Source organism: Dryobates pubescens, chromosome Z (genome assembly GCF_014839835.1).
Source record: "Dryobates pubescens isolate bDryPub1 chromosome Z, bDryPub1.pri, whole genome shotgun sequence".
Taxonomy (NCBI): Eukaryota; Metazoa; Chordata; class Aves; order Piciformes; family Picidae; genus Dryobates; species Dryobates pubescens.
The window spans coordinates 92,572,838-92,598,912 of NC_071657.1; the positions used below are offsets into that span (position 1 = coordinate 92,572,838).

The 26,075-nt window shown below is 43.3% G+C and overlaps 1 protein-coding gene across 1 annotated transcript in view; it reads right to left on the minus strand.

The window, feature by feature from the left end:
• The window catches only part of PLCXD3 (phosphatidylinositol specific phospholipase C X domain containing 3), a 106,891-nt gene that overhangs the window by 29,876 nt on the left and 50,940 nt on the right, over positions 1–26,075 (minus strand). The window contains exon 2 of the mRNA XM_009899865.2: positions 6,641–7,349. Within this exon, the coding sequence (XP_009898167.2) occupies positions 6,641–7,349 (709 nt within the window). The remainder of the gene's footprint in view (positions 1–6,640; positions 7,350–26,075) is intronic.

The following is a 26,075-nucleotide window of genomic DNA, read 5'->3' on the forward strand; positions in this document are numbered from 1 at the left end:
CTTGAGGCTGTTTACTCTTGTTCTATCACTTGGTACTAGGAAGAAGAGACTAACATCCACACAAGTACAACCTCCTTTCAGGTAGTTTCAGAGAGCCTCCTGTTTTCCAGATTAAACAATCCCAGCTCCCTGAGCTCTTCCATGTAAGACTTCACCAGCTTTGCTGCCCTTTCCTGGACATGCTCCAGCCTGTCAATGTCTCTTTTATACTGTGGTGCCTAAAACTGAACACAGTAGTCAAGATTCAGCCTCACCTGTGTCAAGTACAGGGGAATGATCACCTCCCTACTCCTGCTGGCCACACCATTCCCGATCCAGGCCAAGATGCTGTTGGCCTTTTTGGCCACCTGAGCGCATCGCTGTCTCATGCTAACTTCCTTTCTGAACTAAATCCCACAGGCCACTGATATGTACATAGATACTTTCCCCTAACAAAGTTATTAAAGGTGTGTGCTTTATCACATTTTAATACTGTTCCAGATTCATGACCAAAGACATCAAATACAACCACCCAGCAATTCCCAAAGGAACCTGTACTAAAATCCCTATGCAGACTCGTGCTCAGATGATGAAATGACACTAAAATGCTTGCTAGTAAAATCAGCCTGAACATGCACAGCCCATTTTGGATTTTAGTATGCAAACCTGTTGACATGACAACCAAGATGTCCCTCTGCTACTCTGTGGACAAACATGGAGAATGCCTCTTCTGTGAAGATTAGTAGTTAAAGATAGCTTGATGAGGAGCAGAAATACTAAGGTTTTGGCAGGATCACCCAGAGTACATTTGAATTTCCCAGTAATAATACCAGAATGATAGTTTCTGTCTTTTCAGGTCCAAAACTGACACCCCCCGCCCCACCCCCTGCTCCTCCCCAAAAACCCAAACAAAAAAATGAAAAAAAACCCACCACCACAAAAAACCCCACCACAAACACGAAACAAAGAAGAACAAACAAAGAAAAAAAGGGGTGGGGGGGGTGGGGGGGAAGACAAGACAGTCTCCTCCAAAATCAAACACAGCAAGGATAGGCTGAAGGAGTTGGGGGTGTTCAGCCTGGAGAAGAGAAGACTCTGGCAAGACCTTATAGCTGCCTTCCAATACCTGAAGGAAATCTGCAGGAAGGATTAAGAAGGACTTTTTAAAAGGGGAGGTTGGAGTAGATGATCTCTGAGCTCGCTTCCAAGCAAAGCTATTCTGTGATTGTACCTTACACACCAGTGAGGGACTAAGTCTACCCTTGCCTCTCAGCAGTTAATGAGCTGTCACACCATCTATGCTTCTGTGGTGGTGTTGAGTGCTAAACCCAAAGCAGGTCATCAGAGCTGCTCTCCTGCAGCCCGTAACAGAGAAAGACATCAAGGTTAGAAGCAGGATGGATGCCCGGACAATAGCAAATTATAGTTGCCACAGTTGCTGTTTCTGTTGTTGATTTTCATTTTCAAACAAAATAGTTTCATAGTGGCATCACTCAATATCAAGAACAGATCAAAATATCACCAAACCCCACTCTTCCATAAGAAAGAAACTCTCAAAAATTCAGCTGGCTGAGAAGCAACTTGGAAAAGAAATGCACCCTCTCTATCTGCACAAGAAGATCCCATTTCTTGCAACTTCAGAGATTATTTTTTCATATAATATCCACCTATTTACTAGATAAATCTGACCCTGCACCCAGACACAGTTTTTCTCCAGACAGCTTCTGTGGCCTACTTACCATTGCTTTTGTTAGTGGTGTGGCTGCTTTGTCTCCACTTCAAAGGTTCATTCTCATGTGCAGGATTTTGTTTTTTAATTTGATTTGGTTGCTAAGGGTGAAGATTTAGCATGGTAGGCAAGGATTTAGTCACATGTTAGCTACAGGGAACATTATCCTTAGAGATTAATTTGGAAATCAGGTGTCAGTTGTCTGGATACATGGTTATATTCTACTTCTCAAAAGCTTTAAAATTACCACAGGATTTCTGCATCCTCTAAGAGAGATCTGTTTTTTTCCTTCTATATTATTCAACCTCAGAGACAACAGACCATCATGATTGCCCAGAGTGTCAGAAAAAAACCAGTATTTTCACAGCAAATCAGAAAACAAACTAGATTAATATGAAGAACAGTTCTATACTCATTAAAAGATTGTTTCACAATTGCCTTTCAGATGCAATAAAGGCAGCTGCTTCACTATGAAGTTAATCCAATAAGCAGAAGGAACACAAATAATTTGATACATACTGTTTGCCAATCAAAAAGTATTTCCTGGCATCTAAACTGCAGATGACAGAATTTTGAGCCTGAAAGCATTTTGTTAGTCTTTTTTAAATGAAATCCAACAAACATTATGTGCATGTGAGTGACTCTCCTCGTTCAAATAACACAGACGAAAGCTAAACAGTTTTTTAAGACTGAGCTCTTGTCCTTGGAAGAGCTTATGAAAAATGGCTTTTCCCTCTTGTATTTGTGCAGGATAGAAAGCTTGATAACTTAATAATTTCTCCTTTCAAATTATTGTCCCACAGAGCATTACCTGTGATGACAGCAAAGTCTGTGAGCAAGCAGTACCAGTAAAAAAATCATCCTGGTACATCTTCTACTAAATTCAGTATTACGTGCTGTGGGGAACAGGTTGAGAAATAACATCAGTTCTGGTGCCCCAGCATAAGAAGGATATGGAGCTGCTGGAACAGGACCAGAGAAGAGCCACAAAAAGGATCAGAGGGCTGGAGCACCTCCCTATGGAGACAGGGTGCAAGAGCTGGGACTGCTCAGCCTGGAGAAAATAAGGCTCCAGGGAGACCTCATAGCAGCCTTCGAGTACCTGAAGGGATCCTACAAGAAAGCTGGGAAGGGTCTTTTTCAAGGGTGTACAGCGATAGAATAGCATAGGAATAGAATGGAAGAGGAGGAGGAAGAGGAGGAGGAAGAGGAGGAGGAAGAGGAGGAGGAAGAGGAGGAGGAAGAGGAGGAGGAAGAGGAGGAGGAAGAGGAGGAGGAAGAGGAGAGGAGAGGAGAGGAGAGGAGAGGAGAGGAGAGGAGAAGAGAGGAGAGGAGAGGAGAGGAGAGGAGAGGAGAGGAGAGGAGAGGAGAGGAGAGGAGAGGAGAGGAGAGGAGAGGAGAGGAGAGGAGAGGAGAGAAGAGAATTAACCAGGTGGGAAAAGACCTTCAGATCATCAAGTCCAACCCATCATCCAACACCATCTAATAAACTAAACCATGGCATCAAGGGCCTCATCCAGTCTCAAACACCTCCAGTGATGGTGACTCCACCACCTTCCTGGGCAGCCCATTCCAATGGCCAATCACTCTTCCTGTGAAGAACTTCTTCCTAACATCCAGCCTAAACCTCCCCTGGCGCAGCTTGAGACTGTGTCCTCTTGTTCTGGTGCTGGCTGCCTGGGAGAAGAGACCAACCCCCACCTGGATACAATCTCCCTTCAGGTAGTTGTAGACAGCAAGAAGGTCTCCTCTGAACCTCCTCTTCTCCAGGCTAAGCAACCCCAGCTCCCTCAGCCTCTCCTCATAGGGCTTGTGCTACAAACCCCAAGGCTGAGAAGGGTGGATTTAGATATTAGGATTAGGAAAAAATATCTTTACAGTGATGGTGGTGAGGCACTGGAACAAGTTTCCCATGGAGGTCATAGATGCCCCTGACTCTGAGATGTTCAAGGCCATGTTCTATGAGGCAGGGAGGCTGGATCTAAATGAGCTTTATGGTCCTTTCCAACCTAGACCACTCTCCAAATCTATGAACATCACTTCCGAAATGTACTTTGTTAGGACACTGCTGTGCTTCAGTTTCAACATGTGGATCTCAACCACGACAAGCAGCTGCAATGAAAAAATATTAAACCAATCATCTTGGCTATGGAGGAATATTTCATGGTGCTCTTTCACAACATGACCACAAAGCAGCAGAAAGGAGTATGGATTGCTGCCACGTCTGCTTGCATTTTTCCTGGTCTGGCAGATGACAAGGTTCTCTCTGTAAGGTAGCCACTGCTCCTCAAATCAAAAATAATCCTCCTGTTATGTTTTATTGTACCTGAAAGGATCTAAACTTTGCTCAGTTTTCAGAATTAAGTCACTATGTAAACGAAAATGGCCACTGTACAGATGGAGGAAGACACAACTACAGGTTTTATAGGAACATTTCTTAAATGTAGTATTTAATTTAGGGGAAAAACACCCACACAAGAATTATTTGAAAAATCCAAACTTATTCCAGATTTGTAGTCATGTCTTCCAAAATTCAATGTGAGGGAAAAACACCACCTGAGAATAGTCACAAAACTGCTGCCAAAACCAAGACACTGCTTCCTAAGAGAAAACCTCTTTGCTAAGCATTTATTAATAAGCAGGCACCAGTATAGGATGTATGCATCAATCTACCTGGATGCAATAATAGGATTTGATCTGTGCATTTATTCTGAAAAGGACAGTACAATTTTTTTTTTTAACAAATAATAATGATGTGGTTCAAAGCAACAAATACAGCACAGCAGGAACAGATTCCTTGTCTCCTTTAGTATGGATTACATACTTTTAGTTACTGAAACATTAATGAAGCAAGATTGAAAATAATTCTGTATATTCTACCAATTGTGCTGCATCCTTTAATTGCTTATCTATTTATGTTCTGTAACAGCACCATCATAGAATACATAAAATAAACCAGGTTGGAAGAGACCTTCAAGATCATCGCGTCCAACCCATCAACCAATCCAACACCACCTAAACAACTAAACAATGGCACCAAGCACCCCATCAAGTCTCCTCCTGAACACCTCCAATGATGGTGACTCCACCACCTCCCCAGGCAGCCCATTCCAATGGGCAATGAGGAGTAGTTCTCACTATATTTGATACTTCCAGAGTAGTCTCTATGTAGATTAATGCATGTGTCCTGAAGAACAAGCCCCAAACATGCCCCAAACCAGAAAAAGGGATAACTACCTGTGAATCTGCAAACCTAGGCATTTCCTGGGGTCCAGATGGTTAAGTGTGTAGCACATGAATAGAACAGCATAGGAATTAATAGAACAGCTTAGGAATTAATAGAACAGAATAGGAATTAAAAAGGCTGGAGAAGATGTTTAAGATCATTGAGTCCAACCCATTACCCAACACCATCTAATCACCTAAACCATGGTACTAAGTGCCCCATCCAGTCTCTTCCCAAACACCTCCAGTGATGGTGACTGCACCACCTCCCTGGGCAGCACATTCCAATGGCCAATCACTCTTTCTGTGAAGAACTTCTTCCTAACATTGGTGGTTGCCCAGGAGAAGAGACCAACCCACACCTGGCTACAACCTCCCTTCAGGTAGCTGCAGATGGCAGTAAGGTCTCCCGTGAGCATTCTCTTCTCCAGGCTAAGGAACCCCAGCTCCCTCAGCCTCTCCTCATAGGGCTGGTGTTCTCTTCAGACTCCAATGGAGCCTACAGAAATGTATCTAGAGGATATACCAACAGCTGCAAGTACAGTTGCACAGTACTCTTGAGCCATAGTATACTGCTTACAAAACCTTCTGTGTCACTGTTTTACCATAGCTAGTAATTTTTTTTCCCTGTTTTTGTTTTTGTGTTGTTTTCCCTTTCAATTAAGAATTGCTTGGGAAGGCTGCCATAAAAATGGCTCAATGTTTCTCAAAACTGAAGCAGTTTCTTTGCAGGTTGTAGTGTTACTGGCACTGTCATTCACCTTGTGAAAAGGGCCGCTGTTCCCAGTAGACGTTCCTGGCACAGGTACACCCATGCAGAGAGGAGAACATTAGCAGGCCACTGCCCTTCATTACTAATTATTTACACTCTTCAGCACTTCCAATTTTTTTTATGGGATCAAAGAAAAAAAAAATTTGCTTCTTGTGTCTTGGCATTACATTCTGTGTTTCCTACCAAGTTGTCAGGAACACAGTCACACATATACACCTTTAAGCTGAAAACCCGCTGCGATTTTTCAAAGTCAGAATGGTATAAATAATGCATATCTTGCACAGATAGCTTTTTTGTAGCATAACAACTAATGGCCTGTCAACACAGTAGTCAGTGTACAGAACCTTCACAATTAACTCTTTCCCATATGATAAACAAAGGCCTGTTAGGAGGCAAATTCGGTCTAATGGTATCCCAGTATCTATAATATAATGTATAATGGTATGCATAAAGAAAAATCATGAATTGTTAAGGTGTGTAAAAGTAGTTAAAAATACAAATTCTGCAGCATCAGGCTTTGCTGATGAGCCCAAGTAGAAACAATTATTTACCCAGTACCTGAAGCCCAATGCATAAGTAAAAAATGATCTCAATCATTCAGATGCATTTGTCAACACCCAATAAAGAAATCCAATGCAAGGCATTCAGTGCTCATGGTAAGAAATCACATTTGAAAACCAAAACAAAACAAACCCCACCTGCATTCAGAAAAAGTGTAAGCAAATCCCCTAAGATCTTAGTAGGCTGTAGTGACAAGATTTTCTTTCAAGATACAAAAGCTTCTCCTTCAATGTGTTTATTTTCAAATATTTTGGGATTACCCACAGAAGCATGGAAGAAACACAACTGCTGGTGTTTCAATGAGGACTAGAAAAGCAGCATTGCCAACACACATGTTCAGAACAGTCAGTACAACTTACTCACCAGAAACTTACCTTTCCGTGATTGTTTCTCTGAGACCACTAGCAACCCCTTTCACCACCGTACTAGCCTTTGGTGTCAGCACTACTTGAGAGATGAAAAAAGAGCCCTTCTTTCTTCTTTCAGTGATTGATGCCTGGAGGAATTGAATCAGCTTTTCTGGATCTGTTGTGTTTGCCCAGGGGGCTGGCATCATCTGGCCTGGCCAAAGAAATGGTACCTCAAGAGCCACTGGACTATGGTAGAACACCAGCACTTGGTGTTCCTTTTCCCATAGGTACTGGAGACTTACTTCATGGGCAAATATAGCAGGACACATTTTGTTGCCATATGTATCTTTGAGCATTTGAACAAGCTTTTCATGATGATATTTCTGCATCCCATAGAAATGATTGAAGTCCAAGAAGACCACTTCTTTTGGGTGGTCAGCAAGAAATGCATTGATCTCTTCCAGACCCTCCTTAACTTTGGCACTGAATAAACCATGAGCAAAGTAGAGTTCGTTGTCCGGGTCTCTGGGCTTGGTGGAAATTCTGAGATCAAAATACCGTATACCTGCCCCAAGCTGGCTGGTGAAGTTCATGGTCTGTGTAGCTAACCATTTCCTCATCAGCTTTTTAGCCACAGTTCCAAAAACAGACACAAAATTCTGCACCGTCTCTGGTTGTTCAGGCCCAACTGGAGAGGCTTCATCGATGTAGAAGCTAAATGAGTCATGAGACCCTAAAAACACAATGTAGAGAAACAATCAATATTATATTCATATACTGAAAACTCAGTAACGATTCTTTCTTAATAAACATGATCTTCTGACCTCAACCAACATTCACCAGTGGAATTCCCCCCTGACTTTTTTCTCAACAGATGACATTTATCTGGCAGCAGCACCCCACACCAGCACCTCACAGGAGCCAAGGATGCAATTGCATTCCACGGGTAAAACAGAAATTCTGTTGCATGCTCTTGACAAGAATGAGGCACAATACTTGACATGCCCATGTACAGAATTTGTCATTTCTCATAACGTAACAAAGTTGAGCAGAAATACAGAAGATGCTTTGGTATGCCTCTAAAAAACCCAAACAATCACAAACCAAAAAATCAGCAACTTGCTTTGCTCAGCATTTAGACACTCACATGGAGGTACCTGGTGGAACTAAGGACATCTGCAAACACATTGGTTTGTCAGGGACTTGTTTTAGGGAAGAGAGATGCTGACAGTAGAATATGCTTATCACTCCTGTCTACCACCAGCCTTCTGACTACCTGGTGTTGAAATCTGGCACTTTATGCAGAAATACCACACTAATGCAAACAGAGCCACACTGTTCCTGCCAGAGGGGATGCTTCTGGTCAGAATCACGACAGCAAGCATGTCTGCTCTCCAGTGTAGGTCACAGTGGCTGCAAAACTCCTTCAAGGTCAGCAGTACTTGTGTTTCTGAAACAGACTGTAGCACTAGACCCTGAGAGATCTATATCCTAGCACCAAAATTAGTTCAGAGCACAAGTCTTGCCAGCTACTTATGGTTTTGTAGGGGCTTTTCAAATCTGCTTTCCAAAGCATCCATTCTGTGGCAAGTAAGTATGACATCAATGAAATCCTGCAAGTCAGCCATTTCTGATGGCAATGCTATTTTAACTGAAGTGGAACAAACCCTAGTAACTGAAATGACAGCTATAACATTTTCTTCTTAACAATAAATGGAGTCATGACATCATCTTAGACTCTGTCTTAGATTTAGCTTTGTTTAATCTTAAAATTTTGTATGCCTTGCTTTTCACATTTGTCTCTTTTAATTGCATTTTACTTTAGATAAATTCCCCATTTTGAGGAAGCTTTCTACTGCTATATGTCGAAGCAATAGCATATTCTTAGCAGAACCTGATTAGATCATGGAGTATCTGGTTACACATCGATATCCCAGGAGGCCAGATCTGCATACAGAATTTTAATGGTAAAATAAATTATTAGAGCAGTGACTTGTGTTTCAACAGTATTACAGGGAAAATCAATGAGAACATTAAATGTTGTGTTCAATGTAATTTGCAGTAATCTAGAAATCAAAGTAAATTCAGTCTTGCTTAGAACAAGGCATAGCTACTGGTATTAGCAAGGGCAGGTTCTTGAAACTCTTGCTTTGTCCAAGTCCCTTTTATTGCAGCAAGATTTTATGTGAGATTCACAGATTACATTAGGTTGGAAGGAACCTTGAAAGGTCACCTTGTGTAACACCCATGCAGTCAGCAGGGACACCTCCAACTAGATCAGGCTGCCCAAGGCCACATCAGGTCTGATCTTGAACATCCCCAGGGATGGGGCCTCAACCACATCCCTGGGCAACCAGTTCCAGTGTTTTACCATGTTCATTACAAAGAACTTCCTCCTTATGTCCAACCTAAATCTATCCCGCTCTATTTTAAAATCATTGTCCTTCATTTTATCACTACATGCCCTTCTAAACAGTCCTTCCTCAGCCTTCCTGTAGGTCCCTTTCAGATACTAAAATATAGTTATAAAATCTCTCTGAAGCCTCCTTTTCTCCAAGCTGAACAGTCCCAATTCTTTCAACCTGTCTTCATAGGAGAGGCCTCAGATTTAGTACTGGTCAACAGCCAGCTGAACAAAAGCTAGCAGTGTGCCCAGGTGGCCAAGATGGCCAATGGCATCCTGGCCTGCATTAGGAATATTGTGGCCAGCAGGACCAGGGAAGTACTTCTTCCCTTATACTCAGCACTGGTTAGGCCACACCTTGAGTATTGTGTCCAGTTCTGGGCCCCTCAATTTAAGAGAGATGTTGAGTTGCTCAAATGTGTCCAGAGAAGGGCAACAAGGCTGGTGAGGGATCTGGAGCACAAGCCCTGTAAGGAGCTTAGTGCCATGGTTTAGTTGATTAGATGGTGTTGGGTGATAAGTTGGACTTGATCTCAAAGGTCTTTTCCAACATGGTTAATTTTGTGATTCTGTGATCATCTGTGTGGCCCTCCACTGGACCCACTCCAGCTCATCTACGTCCCTCTTGTGCTGGGGATCACATAGCTGGACACACTACTCCAAGTGATGTTTCACCGTAAGAGAAGAGAGTGGCAGAATCACCTCTCTCAACTAGCTGGCCACGCTTCTTTTGATGCAGCCCAGGAGCAATGACTGGCCTTCTAGGGTGCAAGTGTGCATTGCTGGTTCATGTATTGCTGGCTCATGTCTATCTTCTCATCCACCAGTACCCACAAGTCCTCTTCTACAGGGCCGTTCTCAATTTCATCATCCCCCAGCCTGTATTGATATCCAGGATTGCCCTAGCCTTGATACAGGATAGCTTGTAATTTGCTTTATTCAATATCATGGGATTCTCCTCAGCCCACTTGTACAGCCTCTCCAGGTGCTTCTGGATGACATCCCAACCTTCAGACTTAGCAACCACATCATCAAAAAACATGTTGAGGGTACACTCAGTTTCACTGTCTGTATCTTTGATGAAGATGTTGAACAGCACTGGTACCAATACAGACCCTTGAGGGACACACCACTTGTCACCTATCTCCATCTGGACATCAACCTATCCTTTGTATACAATCATCTAACAAGTTCCTTATCCACTGAAGATTCAACCTATCAAATCCCTATCAAATCTCTCCATCTTAGAGAGAAAGATGTTGCAGGGGACTGTGTCAAAGGCTTTTAAAAGGTCCAGGTAGATGACATCTGTTGGTTTTCCCCTGTCCATTGATGTAGTCACTATGTTGTAGAAAGCCACTAGGTTGGTCAGGCAGGAATTGCCCTTGGTGAAGATATGCTGCCTTGAATCACCTCCCTCTCCTCAACGTGCTTCAGCAAGGCCTTTCATACCGTCCCCCACAGCAAACTCCTGGCCAAGTTGTCAGCCCATGGCTTGGACAGCAGCACTCTGAGCTGGGTTAGGAACTGGCTGGAGGGCCTGGCCCAGAGAGTGGTGGTGAATGGTGCCACATCCAGCTGGCGGCCAGTCACTAGTGGTGTGCCCCAGGGATCAGTGCTGGGCCCCATCGTGTTCAATATCTTTACTGCTGATCTGGACGAGGGCATTGAGTCCATCATCAGTAAGTTTGCAGATGACACCAAGCTGGAGGCAGGAGTTGATCTGTTAGAGGGTAGGAGAGCTCTGCAGAGGGACCTTGCCAGGCTGGAGAGATGGGCAGAGTCCAATGGCATGAGATTTAACACATCTAAGTGCTGGGTTCTGCACATTGGCCACAACAACCCCATGCAGTGCTACAGGCTGGGGTCAGAGTGGCTGGAGAGCAGTCAGGCAGAAAGGGACCTGGGGGTACTGGTTGATAGTAGGCTGAACATGAGCCAGCTGTGTGCCCAGGTGGCCAAGAAAGCCAATGGCATCCTGGCCTGTATCAGTAACAGTGTGGCCAGCAGGAGCAGGGAGGTCATTCTGACTCTGGGCTCAGCACTGGTGAGGCCACACCTTGAGTCCTGTGTCCAGTTCTGGACCCCTCAGTTTAGGAAGGCTGTTGAGTTGCGGGAACGAGTCCAGGGAAGGGCAACAATGCTGGGGAGGGGTTTGGAACACAAGCCCTGTGAAGCTGAGGCTGAGGGAGCTGGGGTTGCTTAGCCTGGAGAACAGGCTCAGATGAGACCTTATTGCTCTCTACAACTACCTGAAGGGAGATTGTAGCCAGGTGGGGACTGGTCTCTTCTCCTGGGCAGCCAGCACCAGAACAAGAGGACACAATCTCAAGCTGCACCAAGCAAGGTTTAGGGTGGATGCTAGGAAGAAGTTCTTCATAGAAAGAGTGATTGCCCATTGGAATGGGCTGCCCAGGGAGGTGGTGGAGTCACCATCACTGCAGGTGTTTAGGAAGAGACTGGATGAGGCACTTGGTGCCATGATTTAGTTGATCAGATAGTGTTGGATGATAGGTTGGACTTGATGATCTCAAAGGTTTTTTCCAACCCGGTTAATTCTATTCTATTCCTATTCCTATTCCTATTCCTATTCCTATTCCTATTCCTATTCCTATTCCTATTCCTATTCCTATTCTATTCTAGGAAGATTTGTTCCATGATCTTCCCAGACACAAAGTTGAGGCTGACAGGTCAGTAATTTCTAGTGTCCTCTTTTCCACCTTTTTCAAAAACTGGTGTAATGTTTCTCTTCTTTTAGTCTCCAGGGACTTCACCTGACTGCCATGGTCAAAGTTGTAGCTGTAGGCTCAGAACAGTATTAATCAACACATTTGTCCTTTACTGTCTGATCTATGTCCACTGGCAACCTGAAGCTGCAGACAAGATAGCTATACTTGACCACTATGGCACATATGCACCACAATGCCAAGAAAGTACTTAAAGTAATTAAGTTGCGTTAAGGCAGCACAATTCTCACAGGTGAACTATTTGTCAGTAGGGAATTTTTTACTATACTGGGAGTGCAAAACAGAGAAAATAAACAAGTCATTTCAACAAAGTGCTTAAATATTTTATTTTCATCATGCATGTATCTACATCCTGGCCTGCTATCCTAACCAGCTTACTCATGTCACTCAGGCAAATTAAAAATGTTTACACTTGGCAGAGCAGATTAGAGCATGATCATTTCCATGTCATGCCCCAAATCACTATGTTCCTAGTAATGAAAGAATCCTGTATGAACAGACACTTGTTTTTAGCAGTCATGCTTCCTTCCAGCTTTGTTTTCCTGCATGGTGATAATCCTGTCCTACTTCACCACTAGGAACTGGACTGGCAGGTTTGTACCACAAAATCTCAGCTCCCATGAAGACACAATGTCAGGTACCTTCAGAAGTACCTGAACAATAATGAAGAGGAGGCTCAGGGATGACCTCATTGCCCTCTACAACTACCTGAAAGGTGGTTGTAGCCAGGAAGGGGTTGGTCTCTTCTTCCAGGCAACCTGCACCAGAACAAGAGGACACAGTCTCAAGCTGTGCCAGGGGAGGTTTAGACTCAAAGTGAGGAGAAAGTTCTTCACTGAGCGAGTCATTCATCATTGGAATGGGCTTCCCAGGGAGGTGGTGGAATCACCGTCCCTGGAGGTGTTCAAGGGGAGATTGGACGTGGCACTTGGTGCCATGGTCTAGTCATGAGGTCTGTGGAGACAGGTTGGACTCGATGATCCTCGAGGTCCTTCCAACCTTAGTTACACTGTGATACAGTGAATGCAGTTTTTGGAAGGTAGTAGTGTTTGCACATCAACTATCTCTATTATAGCAGGACAAGGAACACACTGACTTGATGTATGGGACAGTCTCTACCACAGAGACTTCACAGTCTGAGGCATGGGGAAACAAAGAGAGGGGAAATGACCTGTCCCAAGTCGCACAGGGAGGAGGAGTAAGCTGGTATTTCATATGTACTTAAGAGGAGTATTTTTCTACTAGTTTACTAACTGTCTTTGTAAAGTATTTTAAAGTATACTTTTTAAAGTATTGCACACTGTTTTCCTACTATTTCAACAATACATCATTGATCCATGGACTTGAGAATGAAGATTCATGTATCAGGATCACAGGCAGTAAACCCTTGTGGTGAACGTGGTCTGCATCTGCTATAGATTGCCCAGTCAAGAAAAGAAAGACCAAAAAGCCACTTTAAACTGGAAGAAGCCTCACATGCTGAGGCACATGGAGGACAGGGAGATGATTCAGGACACTATGGATGTGATCTATCTGGACTTCTGCAAGGTTTTTGACACTGTCCCCCAAAACATCCTGCTTGCCAAATTGGAGGGATATGGGTTTGATGGGTGGACTGTTCAGTGGATAAGGAATTGGCTGGATGGTTGCACCCAGAGGATTATGCTCAATGGCTTGAAGTCTGGATGGAGAGCAGTGACAAGTGATGTCCCCAGGGGTTCAGACTGGGCCCTGTGCTGTTTAATACTTTTATCAACGACCTAGGTGGGATTGAGAGCACCATCAGCAAGTTTGCAGATGACACCAAGCTGACTGGTGCTGTCAATACACCACAGATACAGGATGTCATACAGAGGGACCTGGACAGGCTGGAGAGGTGGGCCCAGGTAAACCTCATGAGGTTCAATAAGAGCAAATGCAGGGTTCTGCACCTGGGCCAGAATAATCCTATCACTACAGACTGGGGGATGAGGTGACAGAAAGCAGCCTGAGGGAAAAGACTTGGGGTGCTGATGGATGAGAAGCTGGACATGAGCAGACAATGTGTGCTTGCAGCACAGAAGGCAAATCCCATCCTGAGCTGAATCAAGAGATGAGTTGCCAGCAGATCCAGAGAAGTGATTGTGTCACTCTGCTCTGGTAAGACCTCACCTGGAGTACTGTGTGCAGGTCTGGAGCCCTCAGTATAGGAAGGACATGGACATGATGGAGCAGGTCCAGAAGAGGGCCATGAGAACGATCAGGGTGTTGGACCACCCCTGCTGCACGGACAGGCTGAGGGAGCTGGGGTTGTTCAGCCTGGAGAAGAGGAGGCTCTGGGGAGACTTGATAGCAGCCATCTAGTGCCTGAAGGGGGCCTACAAGAAGGATGGGCAGAGTTTGTTTGCAGGGGCCTGCAGTGATAGGATGAAGGATAATGGCTTTAATCTGGGGAAGAGCAGATTTAGATTAGATGTTAGGAACAAGTTCTTTACTATGAGGGTGGTGGAACACTGGAATGGGTTGCCTGGGGAGGTGGTTGAGGCCCCTTCCCTGGAGCTATTCAAGGTAAGGCTCGAGGAGCCCCTGAGCAGCCTGGTCTAGTTGAGGATGTCCCTGCTGGCTGCAGGAAGGCTGGACTACATGACCTTTGGAGGTCCCTTCTGGCCTGGACCATTCTATGATTCTATGAATTACAGGTTTTGTTTCATGAAGAATTTTGAGACATTTGCTGGAAGAGCATAACAGCAGGGCACAGGCAATCTAGAAAGCATCAAAGACTCTCTTTCTGCAAGGCACTCTTTGAAGCAGAGAAGGCACACTGATGGACATGATATGAATTACAGAAGAAGTGGCTAGGGACAAGAAGGGATGATGCCAGCCTTAGCCAGTGTGACTATGGGGTGAAAACGGATTTTAAAATACTGTGGAACACAAAAGAGGCAAATAGCAGAACAAAGATCCTGGGTTCCAGAGCAGCAGTCTTAGCATATTCAGAAAATTGGTAACTGGTAGCCCATGGGAGAATTAGCATAAATACCAAGAAACTCAGGAGAAATGGTTGAACATGAAAGACAACCTCTCTACAGTGTACAATAAAACAAGAAGGCAAGATGGAGGCAAGTTTAGCTAAATACATTACTCCTAAGTGAGCTCAAACTTAAAAAGTAGTGTACTGAGGGTATAAGCAGGGACAGACTCCCTGGAGGAACAGAGAAGGAATACAGGGAATTAGGAAGGGCACACCTTAGATGGAGTTCCTGCAAGGGACAGAAAATCTGCAAGCAATGGGAACAGCAACAGAGACACATACAGACACATGTAAGTAGACAAGACAAGACTCAGCTGAACATGCAGAAGGCACAGGCCAAGATCACTGTAAGGCTGCCCTCTCTCATCTTTGAGAGATCATACTGACCAGAGAAGGCAAAAGTTACACTCATCTTCAAAATATAAATGCAGGACAACCCAGGAAACAACAGCCTGTCAGATTAACTTCAATTGCAGGGAAGACCACAGAGCAAGTCTTCACGGAAACCATTTCCACTGTGTGAACAGTGAAAAGGTTACTAGGAACAGCTACCATGGTGTGGCAGTTTTAGGCTATGCCTTTAAAATTAGCTGCAGATTTCGAGCAGAAAAGTGGGAAAATAGAAATAATTCACTATTGGGTGTTAAAAGGAAAGCAAAAGATTATTCTAAACAAATTCCTTGCACAAAATGTGTGGGATGGACGCAGATGTATCCTAAGAGTTCTTCACATTTCACTTCCATTCCCATTCCATTTCTTCATCTCTGGTCTGCCTCTTCTGCTAGGGAGACAATAACTGCTTGTGGCTGGCCTTGAGAAAATATAAGAACACCAACACTGCTTCTACAAGCTAACATTCCTTATCCTCAACTCCTCTTCTATTCTGTTACAAGACGGGGGGAGAGGCAGTTGGGGGAGTGGGGGGCAGTGGAGCAGCTTTCCTGCCCTCTGGGGAACCCAAAGGGGATACAGGGGGTTTCCTCTGTTGTTTTCTAATTGTAAATATCTGTATAATATTGTAAATACTGTATATTTTGTACATATTCATTGCATTCCATTGTAGAGTGTAGTTTTTGCTTGTAAATACATCTCATTTGGTTCCAGTTGAGTCAGTTGTGCTTAGTTAATGTGAATGGGAAACTTCAACCCACCACTCATGGATTTAGCAAGAATAAACCTTGACTGACCAACCTAATTGCCTTCTAGGTGCAATGACTGGCTTTGACAAAACCAAAATTTTCCTTTTACTTCAGCAAGGCTTTCAACAGTCTCCCTTAATATGCTTGAGTCTAACTGGGAAGATATCAACTGGACAAGTGCAGTGCAAGGTATGTGAAAAACTGCCTGGACCATCAGGCTCAAAAGGTTGTGGCTGAAGGTTCAAAGTCTAATTCACATATGATTACAAGCCAATTCTGTTTAACATCTGTATCAGTGACACTGACATTGTGACAGGGAACCCCCTCAGCAAGTTTGCAGGTGAAGTCAAGTAGGAGGAAGAGATTAATGACCTGGAGGGGAAAGTTGGTCAGAGAAATTTCAACACAGCAGAGAAGCTGGATGACAGGAATCTTAAGAAGTTCAAAGGCAAGATGGACCCAGGACTGACAACCCCTTTCTGTAGCACAGCTGGAGACCAACTGGTTAGCAAATAGTCCTTCAGAAAAACACTTGTTCACTTGGACATCAAGAAAAACCAACTTCCTCACAACAGTTAAGCACTGAAGAAGTACAGCAGGCCTGGACACTGTATCCCCAATTCTTAATATTTGCCTCAACAACCTCATCTAACTTGAAGTTAGCTCTTCTTTGAGCAGAGGACAGACCAGATGATTTCTGGAGCTCCTTTCCAACATAAATTATTCAGTGTCTGTTTATTCCCTGCTCTCCCAAGATAAGAAAGATTCATTTCTTGTCTCTCAACCTTAGAAGCAATTATCAAGAGACTCTGAGAATGTCTGCCCTAGCAAAGATCCAAAACCCAAAAGTAGCCAGTTTCAACCACCAAGGTATTAAACTTTCATGAACTTAGATGCAGCCAAACATTATTTAGATATTCAAGAGTAAAATGTGCAGTATCAGCCAGACTGAGAGAAAACAGTTGCTAGTAATTTTACTGGGGAGAACAGCCTCCTGTTTTCTTTACTGAATTCCTATAATAAGGCAATTGGGAATATATAACCCACTGCAGCTCAGCTATGGACATATCTATGGCTTCCCTGGAGAGCTTAATCCCCTATTTAAAAATTAATTTGGCTCAGTGCTACAGAAAAATTCCTTGGGGAAAGTGCTTCAGTACAGAATCACTTCTCCAGTCCCACAGAGATTTACACAGAAGCACAGTGATGCTACTGTTCTTGGTGACTAAGCTTTAACTATCATTCATAAAGCAGGTAAGCAGAGCTGAACTTTTCTTTGCCCTCCTCTTGCCTCACAGTCAGCTGTGGCCAGTCCTTATAACAATAACCCTGAAAACGACACCTAGAACACAGGTACTAAACGGAACAACGTTGTTCAACACATTTGTGACATCAGCAATCACATCCTGAAGAGCCACAAGTCACAGAAAAGCCACAAAGAGATAGAAGAAAAGTTTCACAGTTTTTTTATAGGTCTTTTACCCTTCCCCTTGTCCAATAGATCTCAAGCTCCCCTTGTCTCCATGCTGGGAGTTATCAAACAGCCTTTTATTGCCTTGGGTGTCATTAAAAGCTTTACCTGCTGTGGTCTTGCTATATTTAGAAGATGCAACCCTTGGTGACTGTTGCTGAAATGCCACATGCAATGCAGCCTATTTTGAAAACACCTTTGTCAATGAGGGCTCCAAGGTGCCTGACAGCAGAATACAACATATTTCTTGGATGTTGTGGAGAACTGCTAGAACAAATTCCATGACCTATAGTACACAGGACATCACTGTAAATTTTTTGCAGTGTTATTTGGTCTGTTCTCATTATCTTGTTTGGTCTGAAAAAAATGAACTAACCAAGGAAAAACTAACCCCAGATTAATCTTTATCTAGCTGCACTTCAAGATCAGAGATGAACACTTGAGCTGGTGCATCACAGTATTATGTTCCATAACACCTTGCACCTGGCAAGGAAAAACACCATACACCAGTACAGGTTAGGGGGTGCCCTGCTGGAAAGCAGCTCCATGGAGAAAGACCTTGGAGCGCTGGTGGACAACAAGTTCTCTATGGGACAACAATGTGCCCTTGTGGCCAACAGAGCCAATGGGACCCTGGGGTGCATCAAGAACCTTGTGTCCAGTAGGTCTAGGGAAGTTCTTCTCCCCCTCTACTCTGCCCTGGTGAGACCACACCTGGAATAGTGCATCCAGTTTTGGGCTCCCCAGTTCAAGAAAGAGAGATAAGTGGTAGAGAGAATCAGAGAGCCATGAGGATGATTAGGGGACTTGAGCATCTGCCCTATGAAGAGAGACTGAGATCCCTGGGGCTGTTTAGTCTTGAGAAAACTGAGATGGGATCTCATCAATGCGTATAAATATCTGAGGGGTGTCAAGTGGATGGGGTGAAGTTCTTCTCAGTGGTGCACAGTAATAAGGCAAGAAGCAACATGTTCGAAGTTGAACATAGAATATTCCCCCCCACATGAGGAGAAACATCTTTACAGCGAGTGTGACAGAGCACTGGAACCCAGGGAGGTTTTGGAGTCTCCTTCTCTGGAGACTTTTAAGAACCACATGGATGCATTCTTGTGCAGACTACCCTAAGTGATCCTGCTTTGGCAGGGGGGTTGGACCTAATGACCTTGATGTCCCTTCCAACTTCTAATACACTATGATACTGTGATATTCTCTTTCAGGTGGCCAAGTGCTGTTGTCACCGTCAAAGCCACAGAACATCTCAGAAAGTCAAAAGGTGCTACTAAGAGCAACATAGTTCAGACCTCACAGCCCAATTACCTTTAGCATTTGAACTGATTGGGTGATACAAGCTTCTTTTGATAAAAAGATTACCCAGGAGAGTAAAACAAAAACTGGGTGGAAAAACAGAGATTATAGATCATGGAGTGACTTGGCTTCACCACAGAGCTGCCTTGCTCATTAGCTGTTCCTCCAATGGTCATCACCAGATACATGCCCATGAAACCAACTGAAGATCACAGGGGTTAGCCACATTACATAACCTTCAGGCATTGGAAGAGAGGCAGACACAATCTCAGATAGTGCAGAAATACAGATAATGAAAAGGTCAGGCTCAGAACAAGAATACATGTATGACCCATTCTTGTATACATAATCACATTAGCTATGTATTTCATCATGTTATGATTTCATGTGTACAGACAATGCTCTGCTACCCAGAAAAAAAATCCTTCTACGTTTATAAACTGACAAAATCTTATGAGAAACAACTTGGTTCTCCAAGTACATGCTGCTATTTCCAGGTAATCCAGTTAAAAGATACACAGGCTGTCACATGGAAGTCAACTTAGATCTGGTGAAGAGGAACTGAGAAGCCCAAAACTGCCCTTCTGCACAGATAGCAGGGAGCTTTCTCCCTGCAAGCTCCAAAACCTTTTTTTTTTGTTCTGTATCTGTCTGGACTAAGAACCCTGCAGAGACTGAGCTGGCCACCTCCCAGGTGTCACTCACCCAAACCTTATGGTCACAACTAGTTAAACCACCAAGTCAGCTGAAGGTGCAGGTACCTGACAAGAAAGCTTATCCACAGTCTCATTCCCCCATCACAACATCGAACAGGCACGTGGGATTTCTGAACTACCCATCAATCAGTTAAGCTTTTCAGGCAAGGTTTTCTGTAGCACCAGCATAATTATGTCTACGTTTTGTCTTTCTGAATGCTTAGGAAACCTTAATGGAAAATCAGAGCAGCAGGTGCTCTTCCCAGTGTCCTGGTCAGCCAATTCAGGCTGTAACTTGGGCACAGTATGGAAAATGGGATTTTCATTATAAACAAAAAGTTGGCCTTTTCTTTACAAGAGAGGAATATCTTTTAATGTGTATGAATATTTGGGGGTTATTCAAGTTAATTATCTGACCAGAAAGCAAGAAAAAATATTTTAGAAGCATGAATTGCATAGATGTGAGCTAGCTCATACATGACGGAAATCACACTCAACCACCCCCTCTCAAGCAATGAAAAGAGAGCTGTTTCACTGAACCTTCTATTCAAAAAAAGGCAAGCCAAAATCAAAACATTTTAAAATTAAGCACATTATGCAAACTTGAAATGCCTGTGAAGTAACATGAACACAAATAATTTAAAATCAAATAATTTTCCAGGTCATACAGCACAAACAACTTATACCCAGACAGTTAATTGTTCCAAAGTAAACAATTTAAGCCTATTAAGTAAGCATTTTAATGCTTTCTAGCTACAGGGACAAATTAACCTTGCTTTTCAGTTGAGTATTACCATTAAAGTACAAATCCAGAACCTTATTCTAAGCACATTTAACTGTTTGAAGGATTTTAATTATGTGCACTGATGTCTTCAGGAAAGAGCCCCACTTTGCTTTAGCTTCTTTGAGAAGAATAGAATTCCAAATTGCTGTGGAGTTACATCCACAGCAGATAAATTGATGTCGTCAAATACCAGGGAGCAAAACCAGGCAGGCAGTGATAAAAGAGAGAATGTATTCTTTTCATGTTTGAGAAGGTAAGCAAAAAAAGATGACAGAAGTGACAGCAAATGAAGATGTTAAAGCAGTATTTGTTACACTACTATTAACTTGGCAAGAATTTAGATGCTGCAGACATAGAATACATAGAATAAACCAGGTGGGAAGAGACCTTCAAGATCATCGCGTCCAACCCATCAACCAATCCAACACCACCCAAACAACTAACCCATGGCACCAAGCACCCCATCAAGTCTTCTCCTATCCATTCTGCATTCTGGCCACGTCCTCAGTGCACTTCCTGTCATCTCCAACAAATTCTTCTCTTCCTCCTCTTGTATCCCCTTCTACGTTGAAGGTCTTGATGATAATGTTGGAAAAGCAAAGAAAACATCAGCTTCCTTTCCTACTGGTAGTCTCCATCTCCCCCATCATCCCTCTTGCAGCAGATAAAGGTACATTTCCCCTTTGTCACCAACTGAGTCCTGCACCAGCAATCAGAAATATCTTTATTGATGATCTGGATGAGGGGATTGAGTCCATCATCAGTAAGTTTGCAGATGACAACAAGCTGGGGGCAGGTGTTGATCTGTTAGAGGGTAGAAGGGCTCTGAGAGGGAACTTGACAAGCTGGACAGAGGGGCAGAGTCCAACGGCATGAGATTTAACACATCAAAGTGCCAGGTTCTACATATTGGCCACAATAACCCCATGCAGTGCTACAGGCTGGGGTCAGAGTGGCTGGAGACCCGCCAGGCAGAAACAGATCTGGGGGTCCTGGTTGATGGCAGGCTGAACATGAGCCTGCAATGTGCCCAGGTGGCCAAGAAGGCCAATGGCATCCTAGACTGCATCAGAAATAGTGTGGCCAGCAGGAGCAGGGAGGTCATTCTGCCCCTGTCCTCAGCACTGGTTAGGCCACACCTTGAGTCCTGTGCGCAGTTCTGGGCCCCTCAGTTTAGGAAAGATGTTGAGTTGCTGGAATGTGTCCAGAGAAGGGCAACCAAGCTGGTGAGGGGTTTGGAGCACAAGCCCTATGAGGAGAGGCTGAGGGAGGTGGGGTTGCTTAGCCTGGAGAAGAGGAGGCTCCGGGGAGACCTTACTGCTGTCTACAACTCTCTGAAGGGAGGTTGTAGCCAGGTGGGGGTTGGTCTTTTCTCCCAGACAACCTGTGACAGAACCAGAGGACACAGTCTCAAGCTGCGCCAGGGAAGGTTTAGGCTGGATGTTAGGATGAAATTTGTGGTGGGTTGAAGTTTCCCTCCAGCATTCACTTAGAAGCAAATGTAGCAGTATTTACAAGCAAAAACCACACTCTTCAATTGAATGCAATGAATATGTACAAAATATACAATATTTACAATATTATACAGATATTTACAATTAGCAGACAGCATGAAAAAAAACAAACCTGGTCAAAAAGACCAGGGAAGCCATTCCACTGTCGCCCCAAAACCCCTTGTCCCACGAGAGAGAGGAGTGGAGAGAGAAAACCAGTGGGCTAGACTTATCCAAGGCCATCAAAAAGCACATTATCTCTCCTGAGCAAAGCAAAACAGCTGAGATCAGAAGAGAAGAGAAAAGGAATGGGAAAAATTGTTGATACAGCTGCTCTTATCCCAGATATTTACCCAATGAATTTGTTCAGAATAATCTTTTGTTTTCCTTTTTACACCCAATAGCAATTTATTCATATTTTTCTATTTTTCTGTTCTAAATTTGCAGCTAAATTTTAAAGGCATAGCCTAAACCCACCACATTCTTCCGAGAAAGTGACTGACCATTGGAATGCATTGCCCAGGGGTGTGGTGGAGTCACCATCACTGGAAGCGTTTAAAAAGAAACTGGATAAGGTGCTTAGTGCCATGGTTTAGTTGATTAGATGGTGTTGGGTGATAGGTTGGGCTTGATGATCTCAAAGGTCTTTTCCAACATGGTTAATTCTGCATTCTGTAACTGCACATAACCATAACTCAGACCTCATTCACATGCCTAACGACTGTGCATCAGGAGTCTGCCCAGTGTTGCCATATCAGGACTACTGTTGCAGGCACAGTGCGTGTCGAAGAGACAATATGAGAAACCAGACAGGTGCACCATTATCCCTGTGCAAACTTTTTAACATGGTTTGCTTGCAAGGCTGAGAACAACTACTTTGTATTAAAAACCTCTTCAATGGCATATTTCATCAACCTCTGTGAGACATGGTTTCTATTACCACTTCCACCGTAGACGGAATTCTGCATTTCTCAGCCAAAACTTACCAGCTGGAATATCTTAACTCACACTGAATGTCAAAGCATAACTAGAACATGTGCACCAACTATTGGAACAATGGACACATCCTAAAGATGCACATGACAAAGTACAAAACATTCAGAACCAGCACAAAGCAAGTGCTTTTTGATCAGTGTAATACAGAACAGAAAGTTTATCCTTCATAGAATCACAGAATAGTTGAGTTTGGAAGACACCTCTGAAAGTCATCTGGTCTAGTACCACCTTCTCCTGAGTCCAAAGAGAAGCAAGTGAAAGAAAGAAAAATATTTTCACAGATTACTATAAATAATTTCAGCCTGTTCAAAAAGACTGCCTGCAATGGTTTCCTAGCTAGGTAGAAAGAAGAACTGGTAGTTCCTCAGCAGTTTGGAGATAGCATCCTGTATGTAATGACCATCTTTCAGATCTGGAAGGACGATGGTTTTGTCCTTCATATAAATAAAATTTTAAGGCATGAGAAAAGATTTTAAGTAGCTGCTTATGGTGTTCCTCTGGCATCTCCATATCACCTGTGAAACATTCCTGAGGATCATTTTGTTTTGTGCTTTTGAACATGGCTACAGTTACCAAGTGGAGCCTAAAATACTACCAGTAATCTCCATGGCTGTGACAAGCTGTTCTTGACTCAGGCAGAAGCTGCTACCATGCTTAAATAGTTTTCTAAGATAGTTTGTGCACTATGGCAGTGCCCGCACTGGAGAAGTGTTTCTAGTCACTAGACCAAGTGAAAATCAGTATCTCATATCAGCACTGCTTCTTTCCTATACGGAACTCCTGAAACCTAACAGATTGGAAGCTGGGGTTTAAGGCCTAAGATGACTGGCAATTATCAAAGTACAAAAGGAAGCTTGGCTAAAAATCTGTTTAGGTTATCCATTATTCAACTCGTACTAATATGTTTATTGTACATAAAAGTAGTCACATTCAATCTGACAGTTCCCACTTGCAAATGCAAAGACCAGTGCTTTGAACAATACATCAGTTAGTTCCACTTTTCAAATTCTCAAAACTCCATTGAGAACTAAAGTAATATGAAAACTATCCAAGCTGTACTGATACTTCTACTTCTCCAAACTGTGTGTTCACAACTAGGGTGTCCTAAGGCATATTCTGCTAAGGAAACTGTAGTAGAAAATTTGCACATGCTGCCCTCCTGAGAGCATATTTCCCCTCTCATATATTAGCTACCTTACTGTCCCATAATTATTTGTGTAGGAGGAGGTGCTATAATGCTTTCTGAGACACTGAGAAGCATAGAGAGCCTCCTACCTCTTCACAGTCAAACCACCTCCAGACACATTTCCTTGCAGAGTTCATGCAGACAGCACACAGAAAAGAGCATGGTGCTGCAGCATGCCAATAGTGGTGGCTTTCCAAGAGACCAGATTACTATACTCTAAAAGCTCACCATTAAGTGAATTTTTACTTTCATCAAATGCAGGTTTACAACAAGTCAGTCTTTACTGAAAGAAATATAAGATTAAAGGGCTGCAAGATCAGGCCACAATGCAGAGCAAAGCACTCCGATTCTCACCTTCAATCAATTCAGTGGAGACTAAACCCAATGCCGCAGCAGCAGGGCAAGCTCTGAACAACAGCTCTCACAACCTGTCCTCGTTTCCTTGGCCCCTAGAGCCACACCCAGCTGCTCTGCTATGCACAAGTCAAGCCACCAGATTTCCTGCAGACATCTAAATTCAAAGAGTGTGGGCAACATTTTCACATCATAAACGTAAAAATGGAAGTGATTGTGTTGAGGACTCCATCAGCTGACATGCTTCCCTAACTAATTTTTTCCAAAGGTCATCTAAACCTCTTGGCTGTATGATGAAGGGAAAAGCAATTGTATGTTTTCAAGGGAGAAAGTAAATGTAGGGACGTGGCACTTGGTGCCATGGTCTAGTCATGAGGTCTGTGGTCACAGGTGGGACTCGATGATCTTTGAGGTCTCTTCCAACCTTAGTGATATTGTGATACTTCGATACTGTGTTAAGCATACAAGGATCCTGTCCTTAGGTGAAAAGATCCTCCCCCACCCTCAGGGCAGCTTCACAAAGCCAGGCAGGAGAACAACTGATAAGGGCCAGGCAGACAGAATCTCTGATAAGAGGGATGGCATGGGAGGACCTGTTTCTTGAAGGAGGGGTCCTGATTTGGGAGTCCCTGGTCAAGTCTGATTACATTTTGGAGAAGGGGAGGACACCTGTGTTAATGGGGTCCTGAAAACAGTTTTCATTAACGACTCCTACCGTCACGAAGAGGTATACATATACCTCTGCATCTTAAAAACCAGCTTGTGCAGGTGAATTTTATGTGAGATAGGTGATTTCACCCCACAAACAGCATGCACGTCATAATAAACATACCTCTTCATACCTCTGTGCAAGTTGTGGGGTCCTTTCCCCAGGTCATGTACACATGAGAAAAGGTAGAGAAGGAAGACAGTAATATGGCCTGTGTATATATCAAATGCAAAAAGACCACTGTTATGTTTTTGCACACTGCACTGAAAAATTTAGAAGGTGCAAAAGCCTTGAAACTTTTGAACTGTGCCCTACAATAAGCCACCAAAAAGTTAGCTTTATTTGTTCAGTCAAGGGAAACTGTAAGCATGAGGAGGGGAAGGGGAGGGAAAGGAGGGAGGAAGGCTGGGGGAGGGGGGGGGCGGGGAGGGAGAAGGCTCCCTTCAGTTATCAGGCTAAAACTCAGAAGGATTTATGGAGAAAGAAGTCCAACTCAAACTTACAAAAATTAGTAAATCAGCTTTTCTTTTTGACATGGCAAGAGTAACTACCATTTTAAAAAAAATAATCTTTACATAAAAATTGACCAAACCCACATTATTAGAGATCATCAAAAGTTACAACATCAGCAGCAGATGGGACAGAACACTATAGCTTGCACAATGCAAGTAAAGCACTAATGATGGGCAGACTGCCATGGCCTTCTCATTTATGAATTTCACTGCACATATGAAGGTTGTATAGAATGTATCACATTAATAAGCATCACATACAACCTTGTATTCTATGGACAATTACTATCTGAAGAATTAGCTATCTAATATCTTGAAAATAAAATATTTTGAGACAGAGCTGTAGCTACTGTCTGTCACCAACATGCCACAAATGACAAGTGCTTCACACTTTTTCTCTTTTTGGGAATACTGCAAATAAATTTACTCTGCAATGTTTTCCTTTTTGCTCAGCAAGATTGCTGCCGCACGTTCAAATGCATCAGAGATCTCTGTCGGGTCTGACATTTTAGTTAAATTCTGGTCTCAGAAGTACCCTATCAGCTGTTTTTCCTTTTAATTCACAGACTAATAGAGAAGAATGTGAACATCTCAGGTAGGAAAAACAGCAAGAGGTCTACCTGATTCTAAGCATAAAATTAATGTGCCAGGAAT